A 25425-nucleotide genomic window follows, 5' to 3' on the forward strand; every position below is an offset into this window, starting at 1 on the left:
ATGTGGGAGTAAAGAGGAATTATTTCATTTTGCGAGAAACTGCCCCAAATGGTTAGAAAAGGAGGAAAATTTGTCTCCAAAAAGGTATCTGAGTTAAAGATTGGATCAGATAACGTAGCTAGAAATAAGTTACAATTTATTGAACTTTTGATTGATGGTAAAAAAGTAAAATGTTTAATAGATTCTGGAAGTGAACTGATAGTTGTAATGAAATCTCCTTTTCTGAATAAAATATCATGTGGATGTATAGATCTCAAAAGTTTGTTTGGTCATGTGGTTAAAGCAGAAACAGCCAAGTTTATTTTTTCTTTATGCAAAAGTGAAAAAACAAAGAGACAGAAGCAGCAATGGTTTCTGACCTAATTTACAGAATGCGTTATGCCACCTTCGAGTCTAGCTGACATCTGGTCTGAGGGAGTGATGATTACGCAATATGAAAATGACTCCATCTCTTCGGAAAGGAATTTTTTGTCTTTTTTCTGCAGCCATTGAGTAAGACAGCGAAATCGATTTATCGCACATTAAAGATAAAGGATTATGCAATACCGTTTCCACTCTTATTAATGAGTATAAACTGTTAGAGAAGCTGCGCAGTACAGACTTAAAAATGAAAGTAATATTAAAAGATGAAATTCCAGTTTCTCAGGGTTCGAGGAGAATTCCTTTTGCTGACCAAAAAATTGTTGATTATTAAATAGATGAATGGTTAAAGGATGGGATTATAAAGCCATCGTGTTCAGAATATGCTTCGCCAACTGTTTTGTGTAGAAGAAAATGTGGCAAGACACGAATTTGTGTTGACTTCAGGCAGTTAAATAAAAAAATAGTTAAGGATTCTTTTCCCATGGCACAAGTAGAAGAGGTTTTAGATTGTTTGGGTGAAGCAAAGGTGTTTTTCAACATCAGACTTAAAAAATGTTTTTTTTCATGTTCCGGTGGAGGAAAACTGCACTAAATATTTGGCATTTATTACTCATGCAGGTTTGTACGAATTCCTAAAAGCACCTTTTGGTTTGTGCACGTCCCCTAGTGTGTTCCAAAGATTTATTTATAATGTGTTTAGAGATTTAATTCGGGATGACATTGTTGTTACTTACATGGGCGATTTTATCATTCCACCACGAAACAAGAAAGAAGGTTTAGAAAAGTTAAAAAGCATTTTAGAAGTAGCCAAATAATACGGTTTGGAGATCAATTTTAAGAAATGGCAATTGTTGAAAAGAAAAATAGAATTTCTTGGGTATGTTCTTGAGGATGGTACAATTCGCTCCTCTACTGAAAAAACTAGGGCTGTTCAAAATTTCCCGTAACCCAAAAATCTTAAGCAGATTCAGAGTTTTTTGGGTCTTACTGGGTATTTTAGGAAATTTATTGCCAACTATTCAAAAATAGCAAAACCACTAAGTGATCTTCGTAACGGAGAATTCAAATTTGGGCCTGAGCAAAAAGATGCATTTAATAAATTGAAAGAACTTTTATCGACAAGTCCAGTTCTTCATATTTTTAAACAAGAAGCACCATTAGAATTGCATATGGATGCAAGCAGTCATGGTTTCGGCACTGTATTGCTACAAAAGTCAGATGATGGGCAGTTACACCCCATTTTGCTCATGAGTAAAAAAACTAGCCTACAACAAGAGAAGCTATCTAGTTATGAGCATGAAGTTTTAACTAGTTATGAACTTGAAGTCTTTAGAGTAGAAGCTCTAAAGAAATTCGGGAATTACCTTTTAGGATCTAAGGTCAGAAGAGTTACAGATTGTGACACCTTCCAGAAGACTATGTTCAAGAAGGATTTAACTCCTAAAAAGGCGAGATGGGCATTACTTCTAGAAGAATTTGACTATGAAATTGTCCACAGATCTGGGCAGCAAATGAAGCATGTGGATTCGTTAAGTAGAAATGCTGTCATGATGGTTACCTGTTCTCAGGGAGAAGTTACAGCAAAAACTGCAGCTGCGCAAAGAAGTGATGAGCGTCTTCAGTTGCTAAAATCCTTAGTCAAGCAAGGAATAAAGAATGATTTCCTAGTAAAAATTGGAGCATTATACAAGTTCGACAGTAGTCGCGAGCTACTTGTGGTACCTGAAGCATTAGAGGTAGAAATCATATGTAGTTTGCAGTGTCTAAAACGGAAGATCTGCTGAAAATCTTCCGTTTTAGACACTGCTGAAATTGACTTTTATATTCCTAACCTTAGAAAACGAATTGAACAAGTTATCTCAAATTGTATAGAATGTATTTTGTGAGACAGAAAACAAGGTAAGTGTGAAGGGTTGCTGAATCCCATACCAAAAGATAGTATCCCTTCGAGCACTTTTCATATAGATTTTATAGGACCATTAACTTCGACAAATAAGAACTACAATCATATCTTAAACGTGGTTGATGCATTCACAAAGGTCGTATAACTCTATCCAGTAAAGTCTACATCAGCTCAAGAGGCATTGCAGAAGCTGAAACTGCAACAATCAACTTTCGGTAATCCTTTGAGAATTATAAGTGATAAAGGTACTGTGTTTACCTCTAACGACTTTGAAGATTACTGTAGTCAAGAGAAGATCCAACACATACTTACAACTACAGGCATTCCTAGAGGAAATGGACAAGTGGAAAGAATTCATCTCAGTCTGATTCCAGTCCTATCCAAATTATCCATAGATGATCCAACCAAGTGGTACAAATATGTTGGAGATGTACAACGGATCTTGAACAGCACTAAGAGCAGAAGCATAAAGAATTCACAATTTGAGCTCCTCACTGGTGTTAAAATGAGAAATCGATAAGACTTAAAGATTTTGGAAATTCTTGAAGAAGAAAAAAGAAATATCATGATGAAAAGATCGAGAAGATATGAGAGAGGAAGCAAGGAAAAACATTCTAAAAATTAAGGAAAAGAGTAGAAAAACATATAACAAGAAGAGAAAAGAGGAACAGGTGTATACAATGTGAACGATTTAGTTGCCATACAAAGAACGCAGTATGGAGGTGGTATAAAGTTAAGGCCAAAGTTCTTCGGTCCATACTGTAAAATAGTGAGGAAAGGCAAAGATCGTTTCCAAGTGGAAAAAGTGGGAAACCATGAAGGTACTGGATGTACCACTACAGAAGCTGATCACATGAAGCCTTGGACTGCTACTGTCTAGGCCTATGTGTGGTTCTTCTGCACTTCTTTTGTTTTTTTAAAATTTATTTTCAGGTGCTGTCTTGATGTTTCAGTGTCGCTGATCCGTGTTTTCGAGGGCGAAAAAGGGTCACAAAGGCCGAACTGTGGTATTTTTTCATGCAACACAACCACCAGAGGGCGTCACCTACACGTCATCGGCAAGAGCAAGGTGAAAGAGGAATATGATATACACAGACAGTCTTCTATCCCACGCGAAGATGGTAAGATGTGTAAACGCAACGTATTAATTTTACTTAAAATGTATTTTCTCGATTGGCAACAACAGTTTTTTTCAGAACGATAATATTTTGAACTGTAAGTTTTTGAGCAGTAATGTTGACGGTAATGTTACTGAATAAAGCAAGTATTTAACAATTAATGTTTTGACGGAATGTGTTTTTAATAAAGGAACTAATTAATTGCTAACATTTCAGAAGTGGGATAAACTAGAATTATTATCTAGATTTAACAACGTATTGCCTTAACGTACGCTAAGCCTAAACTGAATGTGGAAGCTCGCCAAAACTGAAAGTAGAAAGATACGTGAATTTATAAACTGTTTATGTTATGTCTAAGTATTAAACGGAAAGAACTTAAGTATAATTATTGTATTAGTATTTGAAAATTGAAGTCTAAGATGGCTTATTTGGCAAGAGGCAAAAAATGTGATTTAAAAGAACTTGCTTTGGAACTTGATGTAGATGTCCCTTCTGATATTAAAATTGTAGGCTTAAGAGATATGATTTTGAATAGTAAGAATTATAACGAAGACTTTACTAAACAAATGCTAGATAGAATTATAAATGATTGTTTAGACAGGGAAAAGTTAGAAATTTTAGAAAAAGAAAAAGATAAGCAAAGAGCATTTGAAATGGAAATTATAGAAAAAGATAAGCAAAGAGCATTTGAAATGGAAGAAAAAGATAAGCAAAGAACATTTGAACTTGAAAAATTGAAAATAGAAGCGGAAATCAGAAGTAGTAATGTAAATGATTCTGTTCCTTCTAATGTTAGTAGAAGTAATATTTGTGATATGAGTAAATTAATGCATAAGTATGATTTGAATGAAGGTGATATAAGTTTTTATCTAGTTTTATTTGAGAGACAGGCACGACGTATTGGGTTAGAAGAACAAAACTGGGTTTCTCAGCTGTTGGGCCTATTGCCTTATGAAATAACTCAATTAATTGCCCGTGAATCAGAAGAGAAAACTAACGACTATAAGCACGTTAAACAACCGCTACTGAGAAAATTTAAGTTAAGCCCTGAACAGTTTCAGCAAAAGTTCTTTGATCATATTAAAACTTTGCGTAATACGTGGAAGGACTTCATGTTTGAATTAAAAAATTATTTTGAAGAGTGGCTTGCTGGATTAAATGTAACAGACTTTTGACTCTTTAAAAGAACTTATTATTACTGATCAATTAAAGAAGAGGGTCCCCGCTGCTATCCGAGACCATTTCATTGATGATTGGTCTAAATTCATTAATCCTGAAGAGTTAGCTGAAAAACTAGATGAATATGAAAATATTCGGGCAGGGATAAAAGTACTTCAAGTAGAAAATAAAACTTTTAGGCATAATTCTAAGCCCAAATCTGGTTCTAAATTTTATGAAGGATCCTATAATCAGTATTCAAGACAAAGAAATGTTAACGATTCCATGCAGACAGATGGTAATTTCAAAGTGGGTTTTAAAAACAGTTTTGATAATAAATACAATCTGAGAGATAAGTTTTATAAAACAGACGAAAGGAAAAGGGAATATAATTCTGGCATCCGCAATGAAAAGGGTGAGCCGAAATGCTTCAATTGTAATGATTATGGACATATAGCGACGGATTGTCCTCAGCCTAAAAAAGAAATTATTTGCAGGAAATGTAATGAAAAGGGTCATACTTTTAAAAAGTGTACGTCTAAGAATCCAGACTTGACAAATGTTAAAAATAATTTATCCGTGGACCAGAATTCAGGTGTTTCACCAGCTGTATATTTAAAGTATGCTTGCATCAATAATGGAGAAGAAATTACTGCAATCATAGATACGGGTTCTAGTTCGTGTTTATTGAAACAGTCTGCGGCTAAGAGACTGAATCTTATTATAAAACCTGATGTGGAGGAATTGTTTGGCTTTGGGAACCAGAATAAACCAGCCGCTAGAACATTGGGAAAAGTAACTGTTAACTTAGAGATTGATAATGTGGAAGGAAAGGAAATTACAGTTCTAATTGTAGGAGATGAAACGCAACCATGCGACTTATTAGTTGGTCGAACATGGATTGATTTACCGTATATTGCATACGCCAAGATAGGAAATACCTTGCACATACGCTATGCTAATGACTGTCCGTTTTTACAGTTGCAAAATGATATCAACATTCCGCGAATTAAACTGAAGGCTTCCCAAGAAACTCAAATCGAAAGTAATACGGTTAATTTCGTGAAAGTTAAAACTGATGAAATAAATAACGGTTATGTTTTAATAAGTGGATCGGAAGATGAATTAGGCTCATTATTGGAAGTAATACAGGGAGAAACAGTGATACCAGCCACTAACTACAGCGATTGAAAACTAATTTTGAAAGAGAATCAATGTATCGCTAGAGCGGAAGTAGCAGAATTAGTTGAACCAAGTTCAGATCAGAAAACTGAAAATTCAAGTCAAAAGGAAATACTGATAATAAATGAAATTAAGAAGTTTAGGAGACTGATTACTTTAGAAGAAATTAAAGTTAATAACAATATTACGCCAGAAAGAAAACAGGAAGTTTTACATTTGATAAATGAGTATCGAGATTGTTTTGCATTAAATATGGAGGAATTAGGGTGTACAAACTTAACAAAAATGGATATTAAAGAAATTGAAGGGAGTAAGCCTATTTGCATGAAGTCGTATAAAACCAATGCCGAAGAGAGTGCTTCTATAAAGAAGATAATAAATGAATGGAAGAAATATGGAATTGTTACTGAAACAAGATCTCCGTATGCTAGTCCAGTTTTACTCGTAAAGAAAAAAACAGGTGAATTACGATTAGCGATAGATTATAGAAAGTTGAATTCGCAAACTGTTAAAGATAAATTTCCACTCCCTAGGATAGATGATCTTCTTGAATGTCTTAGTGAGTGTAAAGTTTTCACTACATGATCTTCTTGAATGTCTTAGTGAGTGTAAAGTTTTCACTACATTGGACTTAGCTCATGGATATTTGCAGATTCCTTTAACTGAAGAAGCGAAACTGAAAACAGCTTTCATCACTCCAGATGATACTGGTCAATTTGAACATATGATCTTTGGGTTAGCTAATGCACCTGCAGAATTTCAGAGACTTATGAATCAAGTTTAGGTCCATTGCTTAATAAAGAAGTATTGTGCTATTTGGACGACATATTAATTCCAGCTAAATCTTGGGAAGAAATGATGGAAAAACTTAGGAAAGTGTTTGATAGATTGAGAGAAGCAATGCTAACATTGAAACTGACGAAATGCGAATTTGGAAAAGATGAAGTTGAGTATTTGGGATTTCTAATAAAATCAAATGGTATGCAACCTGGACCAAGAAAAGCACGAACCATATTAAACTTTCCTAAACCAACCAATGAACATGAAGTTAAACAATTTTTAGGTCTTACAAGTTTCTTTAGAAGGTTTGTACTGAAATACGCAGAGAAAGCTGAGCCGCTAACGAGACTGACGAGGAAGGATGAAACATTTCGTTGGAACGAAGATCAGCAAGAATCATTCAGTACTTTAAAGGATCATTTAACTAATGAACCAATACTAGCATTATATAATCCCGAAGCAGAGACTGAAGTGCACACAGACGCAAGCAACAAAGGACTGGCAGGAATGCTGTTGCAAAAAGCTGAAGATAGAAAGTGGCATTTAGTTTATTGTGTAAGTAAAGGGGCAACAGAAACAGAAAAGAATTATCATTCAAGCAAATTAGAATTAATGGCTATAGTTTGGACTTTGACACGACTTCGACAATTTTTAATTGGAATCCGATTTACGGTAATTACAGACTGCCAAGCTTTAGTTTATTTAAACGCGAAGAAAACTTCAAATCCTCAGATAGCAAGGTGGAGTAATCTGATCCAGGAATACAATCTTGAAATAAAGCACAGGCAAGGCAAAAAAATGAGTCACATAGATGCATTGAGCCGATCGCCAGTTGATCAGCCAGAAGAAACTTTAGACTCTATAATTGAAAACAACTTGGAAGTTTGTTTAATGCTAACGATAGATGAACAAATTCTTATGATTCAGCATTCAGATCCATAATTACACAAATTAATAGACATTTTAAAGAAAAAGATAAATGATAGAACGAATGCAGAGAAATATGTAACTGAAAATTACGTCTTGAAGAATAATCGATTGTTTCGTAAAGTGAAAGATCAGGAAAAGGAGAAATTGTTATATGTCATACCTAAATCGATGAGAAAAGGTATTGTAGTAAAATTTCACGATCTTTTGGGACATTTTTCAGCAGACAGAACTGTTGCCAAAATCAAGGAATCATACTGGTTTAAAGGAATGAAACGATATGTTATGCGTCGCATTTCGATGTGTTTCGAATGCTTAGTAAATAAAATGCCTAGTGGTAAGAAACAAGAAGTACTGCATCCAATCAGACCTGGTAGAAGACCTTTTGCAATTATACATATAGATCATTTAGGACCATTCGTAAAAAGTTCAAGAGGAAATACAGAATTATTTGTAATAATTGATATTTTTACGAGATTTACACGCTTATATCCTATGAAAAGTACTGCAACCAAGTATGTGTTAGTTGCATTGAAGAGTTTTGTAGATGATTTTGGGTTACCAGAAAAAATTATCAGCGATAGAGGAACATGTTTCACAGTGAAGGAATTTTGAGAGTACTGTCAAAATAATGGAATCAGTCATACACTCAATTCAACTCAGCATCCAAGTGGTAATGGAATGGTGGAAAGAGCAAATCGAACAATTTTGGCTACGATTAAAACGAGTATGGAAAATCCGAATCAGAGAGACTGGGACAAAAAGATTAAGAAATGCAAAAAAAATTTAAACAATATGATAAATAAGACTACAAATAAAACTCCTTTCGAAATGCTTCACGGTTATTCACCAAAATTTAACGACGGATTGATGAGGATGATTGCAGATGAAGACGCAGATGAATGGGAGAATCCAGTAATTTTACAGAATGAAGCTAGAAAGAGAATTGAAGATATGCAGATGAAAATGAAAGCAAATTATGACAAGAAGAAAAGCAATTCTTTAACATTCGAACGAGGAGAAATAGTAGTTATGAGAAGAGTACCTAAATCAACTGGAGAATCAACCAAAACACAACAAAAGTATCGAGGACCTTTGCTAGTTACAGAAGTTTTACCAAGTGATACCTATAGAGTGACTCAATTAGAAGAGAAGGTGAAAGGACATTTCTTTAGTACGACAGCTCATGTGAGCCAATTAAAGTCATGGCAGTGTCAAGCTGAATCAGAAGAAGATGATGATGATGGTGATGACATTAGTGTTACTGGGGATAACGATAACAACACGCCGCATATTACTAAAACTAGGACACGGAAAAAGAATAGAAAACGACGGTGAATCTATATGACAGCTAAAGACTTTCGAACTATAAACATTAATATTAGAGATTTAATTTTTTAAATATAAGTTCTTAATGTTCCGAGGTCGTAACTAAGTCAGGATGCCCAAATGTAAACGCAACGTATTAATTTTATTTAAAATGTATTTTCTCGATTGGCAACAACAGTTTTTTTCAGAACGATAATATTTTGAACTGTAAGTTTTTGATCAGTAATGTTACTGAATAAAGCAAGTATTTAACAATTAATGTTTTGAAGAAGAATTTTGGAATGTGTTTTTAATAAAGGAACTAATTAATTGCTAACAGCTGTCTCTCCGAGAAGGTGGTTAAATAACGAACTCTATGTTTTCACGTGAAGGTGGTAAATTGAACTGCATATATGACAGCAAGTGCGAGTAAGGCACTAAGCTGCTATGTTATAAAATTGGTAAAAGTGATAATGTGGAAACCTGTTTGTATCAAACAGCACTGTGACTCGATTTAAGGTACCTTCTTCTGTTATTTTTATTGAATGTTCTGTGTGGAAAACATTAAACTTGTTAATTGACCCTAGCAAAGAATCTTCAACTCCCCTACCACATATATATATATATGTCATGATTTAATATATATATATATACATATAATCATGACATACATATATATATATAAAATATATATATATGCGCCATGATTTAGAATGCACAGTCAAAGCCTGGAACTCTTAACAGCTTTCGATAGCAGTTGTGGCTGGTGGTTAAGGTGCAGATGAAGGCAACAAAACTGAATTTTGTTTAGCCTTTATTTTCACACATATCCAATTACTTTTGCAGACACTTATTCAATCATAATTAAAAATGATAAATTTCTATGTACATTGGCTTTTTAAAAGGAAATGACACAGTAAGTTAACAAGTGGATATTTATACAAAGTCTGAGGTATAAGTAGAGCTAATCTGTGACTAGTTAATTTGAGGTTGTTACATAACATAGAAGATTCTCAAATTTAGGAGAGCAGATAAATTTATAAGATCCCCAAATCTAGAATGTTGATTTTGATGTCGGCAATTATTTTTAAAACAGCTATCGCATTTTCTTATATGTTACATATATATGTATCTTTTCCAAAATTACTCTTATTAAAAAGTAAAAATCAGCTGCTTTTTGATACAAAAAGTATGAAATTTTGAATTTTCACAAATTGAGTTTTAAACAAGTGTTATAGTAAATGAGTGTAAAAATGAGGCAATATAAACCAGTGTATTTGCATATAAAGAATTAAGAAATTAATTCAAATGGTACATTTCAATAATTCATTGGAAAATATAAATAAATATGTAACATTTAATTATGAATTATGGAAAAAATAATTAATATTAATTTACTTTTGTCTATTATTATGTTAATATTCTTCATATGTCAAACTTGTTGAAATAGTTTGACAACTGACAACACTCTTTGTTATTAAACAATATACAAAACCAACATAACAATCACCTTGCAATTAAGGAAGCAAAGCACTACAAGGCAAGAATTTGCTTTAAATTTAACAAAATGCCTAGTTTCAGTTTTAGTTAGAAATTTTACCAAGTCTGAAATATCTAAAATTGCAGCAAATCTGTTAATGTGGAACTAACATACAAACAAGTGTATTTTTAAAGATAAATATTACTTACCTCACAAAGAAGAATACATTTTGTATTTGAAGAATTATTTTGAAGACAATACTTCTGACTTTTTGTAAACATATCCGCAAAGTAAATTCCCTACATAAACATCAAAAACTTTAATTAAACAATGAAATCTATACTATTTTAGTTAAATGAAAATTTTACAAAAAACTCAAAGAAAAGGTAGTATTTTAAGACATACAATTTTTCAGTAATTAATTAGAAATTCACTAGCCAACCACGCTTGCAGGATTTAATGCTGCTATAAAAGGTTATTTTTAGGCCTTTAAACATTAAGTTAATCCATAGTCACATGAAAATAACAGACACTGGGAGCAGAATCTAGGTTCCACAGAGGTTGCAACAGGTAGCAAAATGCCTAGCACCAGCCCCGCATATGATGCACTGAGACATATAAAATTGTTATTTTTCAATTTCTTTATTAATAGAAAACATCCTTTCTATAAATGCCTTTCCATGTGAGAAGATTTGAAGCATTTTTGATGTTTCATGTTTGTGCACAGTGAAAAGGAGATAAAATAAAGAGAAGATAAAACATGTTAAGAAAAGACTTCTAGTATCAAATGTAAAACACTCAAATATTATGTTTTCATTATTCTTCCAAAAATTCTCCAAAAAGTAAGAAATTCATCAAAAACACTCTTAAAATAGATCCATTACGTTATGGTGGCGTGGTGGTTATGTGCTTGATGTATATCCTTGAATTGACATAACTCAATTTCCTTAAACATAACCTTTATTCACACACACCATAACTTAAAACACAACTGAAATACCAAAACGAATAACAAAAAACACTGAACTAAAATTCAAACATCCTATGTTGCAGCTAAGGGCGAAGTGAGCGAGTTCACTGCCGAGCTAGCAGTTTTTACATAAACCACATGACGTGGATTGGCTGCGCACGCAATCGAACATTAGATTGCCACAGAGTATCACCCCAGTGACACAGTCGCAACACAAAAGGGGTTGGCTGTTTAAGATATGCACATTCAAATAACAGTTATACTTTAAAATTGTACATACAAAAGGAAATGCAAATATATGAATAGTAATAATACATTTACAATTCCGATTGGAATATATACCCATACAATGCATAACTTAGTTAAACAAAAATAATGAAAAGTTAATAATCATTTTATATAACTCAATACATATGCAAAAATAATTATTCCAAGTATCTATACATTGTAACATTTGCAGCAAACCACAAGAGAAAACTTTAATCATATTACAGTAATTAGTTTTTTAGGAAAATGAACACGACATCCACTGCGGGTAACTACTTGTTTTGGAACAATTTTTGAGTCTTCGCAGACTTCCTGTGGAAACTGAGGAATTACAGGTGAATTTATACATACTGACAACATATATGCTGGTTTTAAACGATCGATTGTAACTGTAATCATTTTGTTATTTACCTCAATAATAAATTTTTATCCATTTGTTTAACCACAGTATGAGGACCAGTATAAGGTGGAGTTAGAGGTGGTTTAACAGAATCAATACATAGAAATACATGAGAACAGGTTTGAAGTGCTGGATGTACATAAATTGATGATTGAATATGCCTAGAGGTTGGAATAGGTCTAACTAAATGCATGACTGATTGATGTTGTGACACATAAGATTCAGTAGGCGATAAAATATTTGTAGCATTCAGCATATCTGAGGGTAATCCAAGTGTAGTACCATAGACAAGTTCAGCACAAGTAGCATTTATATCTTTCTTAATGGCAGATCTAATATCCAACAGAACAATAGGCAGAATTTCAGTCCATTTTGGGTTATTGTGAGCCATTATTGAACTTTTAAGTTGCCTATGAAATCTCTCAATCAGTCCATTGGACTGAGAATGATAAGCAGTAGTTCTAATGCGATGTGTACCCAAAATTTTCATTAAATCCTTAAATAAGTGAGATTCAAAATTTCGGCCTTGATCAGTTGTTATTGATACCGGGCAGCCAAATCTTGCTATCCAGTTATGGCACTAACACTTTACAAGTCGCCTGAGCTGACATGTCGACAGTAGGTATGACTTCTGGCCATCTGGTAAACCTGTCAATAATTGTCATGCAATAACGGTTTCCTTCAGACAGTGGAAGAGGACCTATGAAATCAATATGGATATGTGCAAATCTTGCATCAGGCAAGGAAAAGGTACCCAACGGTGATTTTGTATGCCTATGAATTTTAGAACGTTGGCACATTAGACATGATTGAACTGCAGTTTTAATAAATTTCTTCATATTAGGCCAAAAATAGTGCTTAGTAATTAATTTTGTTGAAGTTGAAATACCAGCATGAGAAAGACAGTGAATCTTCTGAAATATTTTAGAGCGAAAAGATTCAGGTATGAACGGTCGAGGTATACCTGTGTCCATATTACAGTAAAGAGTAACATCTTCTAAAGGAAAGTAATGTTTTTCAAGTTTAAAAACTGGTGAAGATTGAGATAAGGAATTTTGAATTTCAGAGTCCTGAATTTGTGCTTCGGATAACTTTTTATAATCAATGTGTTGATAATCAGATACTGCATCTATTTCTACCCTAGATAAGGCATCAGCAACGATATTCTCACGACCTTTGATGTATCGTATGTCAGTGGAAAATTGGCCAATAAAATCAAGATAATGAAGTTGTTGTGGAGAACACTTTTCGGGCTTCTGCTTAAAAGCATATATTAAGGGCTTTTGGTCAGTGTAGATTGTAAAGACCCTGCCTTCAAGCATGTGCTGAAACTTCCTAACAGACAAATAAATTGCCAATAGTTCTCGATCATAAGTTGACCATTTCCTTTGACTCCTGCTGAGTTTAACGGATAGAAACATAATGGGTTCCCAAACTGAATTATGCAGTTGCATTAATGAGCTACCAACCGCAATGTCCGATGCATCAGTAAAAAGTTTCAAAGTCGCACCAGGAATTGGATGTTTGAGAAGGGTTGCCTCAGCAATTGCCTTTTTTGCATTTTCGAATGCATTCTCGGCTTTGTCGTCCCATTCAAGAGGATATTCTTTTGTTTTGCTTGGTTGTGAAGGTTTCCTTTTATTAATGCGGCTTTCCAGTAACCTATTCAAGGGAGCTAAAACATGTGAAGCTCTTGGGACAAAACGTCTGTAAAAATTAAATATGCCAACAAATTTCCTTAACTGAGTTAATGTGTTTGGTTTAGGAAATTTTTGAATAGCTTCTACCCTCTCGGGTAAAGGTTTAAAACCCAGTTCAGATACATGAAAACCCAAAAATTCCAAAGAAGTTAAAAAAACTGCATTTAGATACATTAAGTCTTAACCCATAATTACTTAATCTTTCAAAAAGGGCTTCTAAGTGTATCAAATGCTCATTTTCGTCTTTTGACGCTATCAATATATCATTGACAAAAGCAAATACTTCTGGCAGCTCGTGAGTTGCTTCATCAATAAAGCGTTGAAAGGTTGCAGCTGCATTGCATAACCCAAATTGCATTCTTGTGCTCTCAGAAAGTACAAAAGGAGTGGCAATAGCCGTTTTATGGATATCAGAGGGATTAACTGGAATTTGGTGATATGCTTTAACTAAATCTAATCGAGAAAAAACCTTTGTTCCATGTAACTCCGCTGCAAAATCGCAAATATTGGGAATATGATACTTAACCCCTTAACTGCCGCGGGCGTATATATACGCCTTGCTCAGCCGATGCGTTAACTGCCCCAGGCGTATATATACGTCCTTCCAAACTGCTATCATTTGCTTTGCGCTGCTACACCTAAAATTATTCGCAAAGTTAACGCATCGGCTGAGCAAGGCGTATATATACGCCCACGGCAGTTAAGGGGTTAACCTTCACTGTCTGAGCGTTTAACCTCCGAAAATCTCCCACAGGTCTCAATTCGTTTGTGCCCTTTTTTGACACCATGTGAAGAGGAGAGGAGTAATTACTTTTGGAGGGTTGCATATGACCTAAATTGATCATTTTCTGAATTTCATGCTTAGCAATTTTTAATCTATCTGGAGCTAATCTTCTTGGCTTACATGAAACAGCAGGACCAATGGTTTCAATGAAATACATAGTATTATGCTAACAATCTCATTGAGATCAGGAAGCTTTGACAATGATGGATAGTTAGACAGTAATTTATCATAAATAGATATGTAATAATTGTTTTAACAGAATATAAATGTGTGTTAATTACACTGCAGTTAATTTTTAAATGTGTTTTTAAATCAACAAGTTTTTTGTTCCTTAAATCAGGTAATAAATCAAAATAATGCAAGAAATCAGATCCAATAATATTTGTTGACACTTTACACTCATAAAAAGTAAAATTAAAATTATGACAAAGTGTAAGGTCAATACTTAATGCTTTTTGTCCATAAACTGGAATAGGGGGTACCATTTGCTGCAGAAAACATCATAATAGATGTTTGACGCGCTTCCTGTCTGGTTGCTGAAAGAAGACTGACGTCTGAGTCAGTGTCACACAAAAATATTCTATTCGATTTCCTGTCTCTAATGAAAAGGCGACGAGACTCAGAGTGTAAAGCACATGTTGCCACTACACTTTCCCTGGAATGTACATGGTGGAACACACTTTTTAGCTTTGTTACTGAATTTATAATGATACCAACAATAGGAACAGTTCGAAGCAGCTTTAGCTGAAGGGTTTCGCTACCTGTTATAGCGATTTTTTGAAACACTGTGTGATCGTTGTAGAGACAAAACCTCGCTACGCAATTTGCACATTTCTTCCAGCAGGGAATCCAATTTAGAATTCTCAGAGACATTGAGAGGTACACGAGACGAAACTTCGCTTACCTGAGCGGGTGTAACTTCCAATATTCTATCCGCGATACTGGCAGCTTTCGATGAATCGAGCGGCTCAACCGACGCTAGAATAGACTGAACATTTGGTGGCATCTGGTGCATCAATAATTCCAGTAACAGAGTCAGGCACGTTGTATTTTTTAGCCCTAGTCATTACTCATAGAAGTTCTGAGCTTTCTATCTCCAAGTTGCTCGCCGGTGAGTAATTTCGTACTGCTTTCACCGCAGCATTCTGTAATAGCAGCTTTGAGGTCTTCGTAAGAAGAATCTGTACGTTTACGGAGAATGATATCTCTAAACAACGCAGCAATTTCCGGCGGCAAATGAGCGACACAGTAGTTAAATTTTGTCTTTGAATCTGTGATAGGCATGGTGAGTGCAGCTAAAGCAAAAGTTGCTTCACATATAGCAAACCACAGTGCCGGGTGAATTGGATTGTAAATTGGAATCTTGACTGCTGCTGTTTCCTCCATGTCTGTGGCTGAAGGGAAAAACACAAAAGCTCTGGAGCCAAACTCTTACACGAACAACCAGTAATCGCTTCATGCGAGTAGCCGGATTGCCATTTCCTGATCGTAGATGCCGGGTCACCATTTTATGGTGGCTTGGTGTATATCCTTGAATTGACATGTCTCCATTTCCCTAAACATAACCTTTATTCACACATACCATAACTTTAAACACAACTGAAATAACAGAACGAATAACAAAAACCACTAAACTAAAATTCAAACATTCTATGCTGCAGCTAAGGGCGAAGTGAGTGAGTTCACTGCCGTGCTAGCAGTTTTTACATAAATCACATGACCTGGATTGGCTGCGCACGCACTCGAACATTAGATTGCCACAACGTATTAATACCATGGAGACATTTTTTATTTTGTGACATTTTTCTGTAATCATCTTGAAGTGTGTCTCTATCTTGCCTTCAAATCCTTCTAAACTTTGCAAGTAGCCACTCTAAAAATCCTAGTGATAAAATTACCCCTACACATCCTGTAACAGCAAAAAGTAAGGGGAAAAAAAATTTTTTTTGGGGGAAGGGGCAGAGGAAAAATTTATTTTATTCAGAATATTGATGCATAGTGTGAGAATTCTGAAGACTCCGAGAACAATTACATGGAAAAAACTCTTAAAACAAAAAAGTAAAGAGACATTTTAAAATTATTACATAATCACTCTGCTTTTGCTAAGAACTGCTTCGTAAACTGTGCTTTATAGCATTTATTAGCCTTGTTTATTCTTCTGATTCAAAATACAGTCAAAAGACTTTAATTCGGAGTCGTCGGGACTTCGGCAATTCCGGATTATAGATCACAAATTTAAATCTGGTAAGATGGCATGCAGAAATTATAAAATTAAAAATATGAAACCGTAATTTGTGAAATAAAGAGCAATTATGATCTAAAGGGTATAAAAATTTACAAAAAAAAAAAAAAAAAAAAAAAAAGAGCTTTATATTTATTTGTTTACTTTATTAAACATTTCTTTCAACGTGCGCATGCGTAAAGCATACATTACGCATAGCCGAAATTAGAAAATTGCAACCAAAAAACTATTTGATGTGTATTCCTGATATTTATAATGATGAGGAATATGACTTAAATCATATCAAAGACGGAGTACACCGAGATGAAATACTACATTTAGTAAGGAATTTTAAGCCTGCCCTGTAGATAAGGACAGCGCTGACAGATCAACATCCAGTTCATTGCGCGCTGCGTCATCCCCCCCCCACAGAGCAGTGTGAAATTGATAAACATATTTCGAAATGATTAGAGAATCAAAGGATATGCCTTTATCCATTTTTTGCAGCAATTCTACTTTTTGTTTGATGGACATCGAAACATGCTTTCGCTTTGTAGATGCTTTGGTAGCTCCAGAATCGGCAATTCTTTTTGAGATAATCGAAAGTTCAAGCTTACTGTTATAAAATTGCTCTAACAGTCTGGAAAATATAATAAGCCGGATCCAATTAGAAGATTAAGGAACAACGCAATCTGCAACATTAACTGAAATAGATAATTAGGTAATTTTAGCTTAGCTTATTCCGTCCGTTATACATTAAACGCGCATGTGTAAACGTATTATGCACATGCATTAATGCACTACGTACTGATGCATGTTTGTAGTTTTGAGGTCCAGACTATGGATCATTCCGGATTATGGACGTCCGGATTAAAGACTTCTGACTGTATTCTATAAGTCACCAAAAGAGAAAATGACATCACTTTATAATATGAGAGCAAAAAAGTAAAAATATTATATTAATGCTATTTATTAAATATAGTTTCAAAACCATTACTTTAATGAAATTTACCAATGTTTTAAAAAAGTAGTTGAAAAATTAACCAGATCTCCGTATTAAAAATTTTTTTCAGAAATTGATATTAAATTCGCCAAAATTTTCATAAGTTACCAAATTTAGAGCCGTTTAATAGAAGAATTCACATACCCAAAAGCGAAAAGTTGTTTAAAGAGCTCTTCATTAGAAAAAAATGAAATAATTTTGAAATGCTTATGTTTCACTTCTCACCCAGAAACTTGAGTGTCCCACTATTTATATAAGAAATAGGAACAAATTGTAACCCATGAATCCTTTCAAAAAATAATCATATTTATGAATACCCAAAAATATTCCTGCAAAATGTTAATTCACACTCAAAATGGCATTTGTAAAAACAGGCAGAAATTTCAGATGATTAAAATTAAAGACCTCCTGCTGATTTTGGCCAGGATTTTAAAGGACCAAAAATTGATTCTAAAAAACCTAAGGACTTTTAAGGACTCTTGAAGACCGTACGAAAACCATGTACTTCAAGCAAGGCAAGAATTTTAGCTAAACTACTAGCATCCAAATTTAGATATAAATATGAAGTTACTGTTTTCTGATTATTTGCTATAAACATCCATTACTGTGAAGTACACTAAAATATCACCCCTTCGCACACACACATACATACTGAAACACCGGTTGAAATAGTTCATACGTTTCTTTTTATACAAAGTAAGGTTATCCTTCTTCTACCCCAAAAGGGAAACAAGCAGTGAAATTCCTTCAAGAGAGACAAACATGTCACATTGTACAATTTTATTTAATACCAGTCCTCTATACTCTTGAATAGTCCTTTCATTAGAAATGACTTTGCAATCTGTAAGTATTAAAACAATTTTTTCATTTTCCTTCATTTTTGCTAATAGCAAACAAATATATCCCATTATATATATATATATATATATATATATATATATATATATATGGCCTTGCCAGTTATATATACATATATATATGACCTAGAATATTTTTTGTGATATCTGTAAGAACGTGTGCATATTAAAATATGTCAAAAAAATTAAGGTAATATATTAAAAGTAAAGAAATTCAGGTATAAAAAAGAATTTTTACATAAAAATCAAGAAAATAATTTTTTCACATAATAGTTTTTGGAAATGTGTGCTTTCTTAGCAAAAACCCCGGCCAGTCAGAGGGTTAAATTCATATAATTACTTATTTTAACTATAAGTCTGCACACTTATACAACAAAATATACTTATCTAATAAAATACCTTAAAATTAATGCACAAGTAATATCAATATACAATAATTTCAAGACGACTTGGTTTTTTAGCTCTGAAGTTTCCATTGGATTTACATGGTTTAACAGGTGTTTAATTACGTTAAGTTTTATATTTTCTAAACTTAAAGTCTTTGCTTCTGAGAACTGGACAAAAATGCAAAGAATAAAATTGTAAAAAAGCATTACTCTTTATTAAATTTATCATGATTTCAAAGCTTTTTATTTTTATGAATGATATTATTTCATATCTATATTTCAATGCACTGCATGCATAATGCAGAGCATATGCAAGAGACAACAATATGAATCACAGAATTAAAAATTTATACACATTACACATAAAATCACTAAAAATATAATCATTAAAATCAACAGTTAAAAAGGCTAAACACCAAAATCCACAGATAAAAAGGCTAAGAGAAGCAATTTCCACACAAACCTTTCCAAACAGATCACCCTGCATTTGTACACCTAATGGAGCTACTTGCAAGCCACGTGACAGAATTGCAAGAAAATTAGAAAGACGAGTTCCATGCCATAACAGCATATGATTAGATAGCCTAATGCTCTTAAATTTCTCACTTTGGTCAGGTATATAGACTGAGTATATAGACTGCACTTTCGGCTTTTTCCTAAGAGCTGCATAAAAATATTATATATTTATAAGAATCCAAATTATTATATTAACAATTCATGATTTCAATTATTCAAGAAATAATTAAAATTTATACATGAATACATTACCAATATACTAGAAATTTTAATATAAAATTTCCACTTTTTAAGAATTAACTGGTTTTGAAACCAATCAATTTTTTAAAACTAGAAATTTCTTCAGCAAAATTTAAAAATTTCCCTATTTCTAATACAGTGAAAAAGTATGCAATATGCATCAGAAATATTAGCATAACTAAAAATAAAATATAATTCAATAACAAAGAAATAATTTCACAGCTTTAAAACTGAACATTATTTCCTTTCACAACTGCACTGCAAATTTCAATTTTATGGTTAAATCACAAAAATTAATATTTTTGAAAAATGCAGTCAGCAATTTTAAAAGATTATAACATAGTTAACAGATCAGAAATTACACTTTAGTAAAAATAAATAGAATAATAGAGTAAGAAATTAGTTACAATTTGAAAATAATAACTAGAAACATATTCCTTTCTTGAGAGGAAATGAATGCTATTATGATGGGTGTTAATTAGTGCAACCGAGACTGCTGTTCACATTTTATTCATAAAGAGCTCGGTGATGTTTCTGACAAATCAAATTGCTCAATGTGAATCGCACACTTTGGCCAGTCAACAATATTATCTAACTTCAATGGCAAACTTTTTATCAAACTAATTCCAATGCAGGTCTGGAAGAAGATACAGAGAAGTGTTAAATCATTGCCAGACCAGAAAGAACTTACTGGCAAGAATATTAACACTTTTCTTCCAACATTACTGAAGCATCATGATTTACTGAAAATGGAATTAGTTGTACATAATTACATTTCTTGAAAATTTTAATAAACAGCCATGAAGCTTTATGAAATTTACTGAAACCTGATAGTGCTTTTGTATTATTCCACACTTTAATACCTACAATGCAACTCTTTCATGCGGCCTTTAAGTTTTCAAATGTCTTGCTGTATTTCCTGAGAACCTGAACTTCACAATACCAATCAATACATATGAATAGAAAGAGTGCAAATTTTTCCATTACCTGCTGCTAAGTAATGCTGCATTATTTTATGGTGAAAGTCTAAATGTTATACTGGATAAGTCATTGACAAATACTACTTACCTAAATGTATAAATTGAATATGTATGGTATTCAGTATTTATCAGAGCCATAGTTATGATGTTACATGACAAGCCACTAGTTACAATAATATGTGTCTGGATATTTTTTATCACACAGAATGCATTAAATAAAATTGCATCTATTTAACAAAGGAGGTACAATTTTCAAATTAACAAAAACATTAGAGATTTAAAAATGACTATTGTATGTAATTCAATTTGATGCACAATCACATCTTTGTATATCATCACTACAAATAAAAGGAATGACTACACATTAGCACCTGTAAGATGATAAAAAAAAAAAAAAAAAAAAAAAAAAAAAAAGTATAACACGCTCACACCGGGTGAGCCACCAGTGGCCCGCACTAGTCTGCTTTATCGTGCGGCGTGTGCCACCGATGGTACGCATTTGATTGTGTTATTAGATGCTGAAAATTAAAATAATAAAAAATTAAGGTTTATTTATTATAAAAACATTTTTTAATAACAATTATAATTAATAATTATTAGCAAATGTACAACTCATATACAGGTTTGAACAGGTAATAATCGCACGCCAAAAGATGAAACGTGGCAAAAATTCGAGCACTGTCTCACAGTGAAGAACATAAAAATCGGCCACGGCGTGAACGTGTTAATTAGCTGTAATACCTCTTGAATTAAGCAAGGAAAAAATATAAAAGAAAATATGTATCAATAAATTTCTGCCAGAGGAAAAATAAATCTTACATGTATTATGGATATACTGTAAAATCATTTGCGCTTCCAAGCAGTCTTCATTTAGAAGCTTTAAGTTACAGCCTAGAGATCTGTACACATAATCTTTGGGATTCATTACTGAAAAAAGTTTATTCAGAATTCAGTATAATCATAATATCTGCATTTCAAAGGAAAAATTATAACTTCTAAATTACTATTTTTTTTTAAGAATTTAAACATTACAGCATTTTCCAAAATTGCTAATAAAGCTTAACAATACAGTATTCAAACAATGCTTCTACTCTAGAATCTGGTATACATCGAAATGAAAGCCACAAGAACAAATAATGAGTAGCACTCATAACAAAATCTTGCTTAAATCATAACTGCCCACCTTGGGGGGGGAGGGAAGGGGGAATTTTCACACTGCATGGAGGCATCATTTTAAAGGAATTCAAAATTGATTTAAATTCTCTTTATAATGCATGTATCAGTTTATTCAAATATTTATGTTATAATTCTGATATAAAATATACTAATAACATATTCTAATTTTTATGTCTAATTTCATTTTGTAATTTTATTACACTTTTATACTAAGAAAATTCAGAGTAGGAAAGAAAGCTTCAATTTATCAACATACTTTTAAACACGGTAAAAATGAAATGAATAATTAAAATGAGTACTATTGCCTGGATAGACTAAGCAGTGTACCACATATTTGTAAAATACTCCCCCCCTTACTGTGTGTCTTCATGATGTAAGTGGAAGCACATCCTGCTAGCAATCAGGTGGTCCGGAAGTTAAAATTTCAGCAACAGCATTGCACATATTTTACATCTCCTGCCTCTAAAAATTCACTCTACGGTGATTCAAACTAAAATGTATTAGACGATAATTCAACATCATCAGGATTTGAAGTTAGAAGCCTGTCTAGCTAACAATTAAAAGGTTTGCAGTTTGAACACTGGTGAAGGCATTGCACAGTTTTTGTGTTTCCTATTTTGAAATGGAGCTAATGCCTCTACATATTGATAAAACAAAATTAATGCAAATACTTAATGATTGCAAATTTGGTTGAATCTTTGTATAAAGTTCTGAGTAGAGCAGATTCAGTTCAAATAAAATGTAACAAAAAAAATATGTTGCAGACTACTAGAGATGGAGGACTAAAATTTGCATAATTTAAGCCTTATTAATTCAATAATGAAACGTACACTGTGCACATTTTATATGGACAATTTAATTTCATTACTGAAAAACACTTCCTTTAGTAAAGGCTAAAATTAATAATTAATAACCTGGAGAATGAGCAGCTGCCCTATATATGTACATATCACACAAAATAAAGTCTGTTGTTTCAGACACATTTAATATTTACATCACTTTATTTATTCTTCTCAGCTCAGTTTCAAATTTCTTATGAATGTTTAATTATTTAAATAACAGAAATTTGTACAAAACCATTAGTTAACATAAATACAATGTTTGGCAGTTCATTATTCACAAAATATTGAAATTAAAACCAAATTTATGAAAAAGAGGAAATTTTTTTTTTTTTTTAAATATGGTGTTTTTATATGGTTTAATATGGTTCTGAATTTGCATATTTCTGGCACTAACATATGCACAGAAGTGTAATTTTGTGTTCAATTGTATTTAATTAATGTAAGTAATTACAGCATTGGCCACTGGTTGCAACATTAACTTTGTGAGCACACTTTTTCTCATTATCGTTTAATTTTGATGACATGTGTAAGGTTAAAATTTACATATTTTAAAAATTACATGCAATATAATATAAACTACATTGAAATTTTTCAATTCAATTTAGTCAAAGAACATTATAGGGGATAAAAATACTATATTTTTACCTGATGATTTGAAACTAGCTCCTAATAAGAGTTTTGAAGATAATCCAATATGGAGTAAATTATGGATCAGTACAAGCTTTGAATGCACATCTGGAGCACCAAACAAGGGACAAAGTTTTTCATACTGATAGCCATATATAGGTAGTAACTGATAAAACTCTTCACTTAACTTAACAATCTATAAGAGAAGTATATATTTTCTTATTCTTCATACAACAGAAAAAATATTAAAAAGAAATTATAACAACAAACTGGATCCTACTTTGTGCATTAGTTCAGCAAATTTTTCCTGGGATTTGACATTCTGCCTGAGATTATCCTTCTCAGCTATAACATTCCTGCATAAGGATATTACAATGAATTACACAGTTAAAACAGAAAAGCAAGAAGCAATACCTTATTTCTATATTATTATAAAAAGACATTACCAGAATACTTTAAACTTCACAATCCTTAAAATGGTTATTCCACCTTTTTTTTTCCTTCAAATTTGTGATTTGTTTTATTTATTTAAATTTACTTTCAACACTTAAGAATATTTGATAATAAGAAAACTTTTTTGCCTACCTTTCTTTAAAGAAATCTACAGGGTACTTAGAATTTTTTGCATTTTATCACACAGAAAATTCTATTCACAGCCATTTACAATTTGTTTGCTTACAGAACATTAATCTTTTTTTCTGCTGTTGCCACTACATCTCAAATAAACTGTGTAATACTGAAATTTTAATATCGCCCCCCTCGAACTCTTGGATCATCAAGGGATTGACTAATCGTATCCCTAATTTAAATTTAACACTGAAGTAATCTTAAACACTAAATATTTTTAATGTTCTTAAAAGTTTAAATGTTCATAGAATAATTGTTCATAATTTAAATTCCCTGCATTCAGTATATACAGCTCAAGCCACTTCTACAATAACTGTACTGGAAAATGCAGATGATTTTTATTAGCTAAACAGATAAGTGCAAGCTCTACGTTTCCATTTCGTCCTGGATGACACTCCTGTACAACTTCCATAATAATCTGGGTAATTTTTATTTTTCATGTACTAGAACTACAGACCCCTTCAAAAGATCTGTAATGCCATTACCTCTCTGAATTTGCCTTAAGTTTCTAATTTCAAGTAAATATTACTTTTAAGCCTAGTAAATAAAGCTTCTAATAATCTTAGCTGATATTTATATCACTTTAAATTTTCTTCAGTTGAATCTCGTTTAAGAATTTTGCCAGATAGCAAAGATGTCTGTCTTCATCCAGCTAGAAAATGATTTGGTGTCAGTGGTTCTGGTTTTCACTATAAACATAAATAAAAAGACACAAAGTTAATATTGCCCGACTTTCAGTTTCCAGCTCTTCAACTTTAAGTGAAGCTTTCTTTAGTACTTTCTTCAAACATGACTTGATAGACCTATCTAAATTAGCCTTTCCCAGAAACCCTCCTACCAGGCCGCATTCTACACATCGAAACTCCACTCAATATCTTTATTACCAAAATAATTTTGAACTTCTAAACTTGACAGTATTCCATAACTTTTGTAAATTCTTATATTCTCCTTTAAAAGGTTTCACATTGTCTGAATATATCACTCAACATAATAAATAACTCGATGAAATAAATCTCCTAAAGGGCAGAAGAAAACTTTTCGGTCTTGTTATAGCGCATGTATACCGAGAAATAAAGGCCTGCAGAATTTAATTCTTTGCAATCAAAGGACCAGCTAAAGTGATTACAACAGCTTCAAAGAGATTGTTTCAGTTATTCTTTAAGCTGGTAATGAAATGATACCTTGACATTTGCCCTAAATCTGCAGGAAACCACACAGTTGTCATTACTCTCTACACGCTGTCAACCTTGTAGTATGCAAAATTTCTCTCTAACTTAAGGTTTCAGCTCCACTGGAATGCTCTAGCATTTCCTGACAATCTTTAATTACATGACCTGTTAAATGACACTTCTCAGGTAATATTGGCGGGTGTGTTTGTTTATAGTTCAAGCTTGCATTTTGAAGCCTTCCAGTACTCTGAGTATTATATTTGAGTCAAGAAATGGGTTTAATGAGATTTTGATTAGTCTGTGCCTTTTTTCAGCCTTAATTTCTTTATATTTTCTTTGTTAATTCTTCTTTCTAAGCCTTCCCTATCCAGAAATTGTAAGCTTTAGTTATCTCTTCAGCACTGACAAGTCCAGTTCTTCTTATTTCTGGGTTTTCATATT

At 32.8% G+C, this 25425-nt stretch overlaps 1 protein-coding gene across 3 annotated transcripts in view; it reads right to left on the bottom strand.

Annotated features, from left to right (window-relative positions):
• LOC118190076 (poly [ADP-ribose] polymerase tankyrase-like) overlaps positions 1 to 25425 on the bottom strand; it is a 346106-nt gene that overhangs the window by 18619 nt on the left and 302062 nt on the right. For all 3 annotated transcript variants that reach the window (XM_085816925.1, XM_085816923.1, XM_085816924.1), the window contains 5 exons: positions 23469 to 23544; positions 23207 to 23384; positions 21363 to 21470; positions 19271 to 19470; positions 10429 to 10518 (listed from right to left, as the gene is read on the bottom strand). In XM_085816925.1, coding sequence (XP_085673051.1) covers positions 10429 to 10518; positions 19271 to 19470; positions 21363 to 21470; positions 23207 to 23384; positions 23469 to 23544 — 652 coding nt within the window. The remainder of the gene's footprint in view (positions 1 to 10428; positions 10519 to 19270; positions 19471 to 21362; positions 21471 to 23206; positions 23385 to 23468; positions 23545 to 25425) is intronic.

Source organism: Stegodyphus dumicola, chromosome 5, assembly GCF_044657685.1.
Source record: "Stegodyphus dumicola isolate Sdum_Otavi_A_Nest chromosome 5, ASM4465768v1".
Classification (NCBI taxonomy): domain Eukaryota; kingdom Metazoa; phylum Arthropoda; class Arachnida; order Araneae; family Eresidae; genus Stegodyphus; species Stegodyphus dumicola.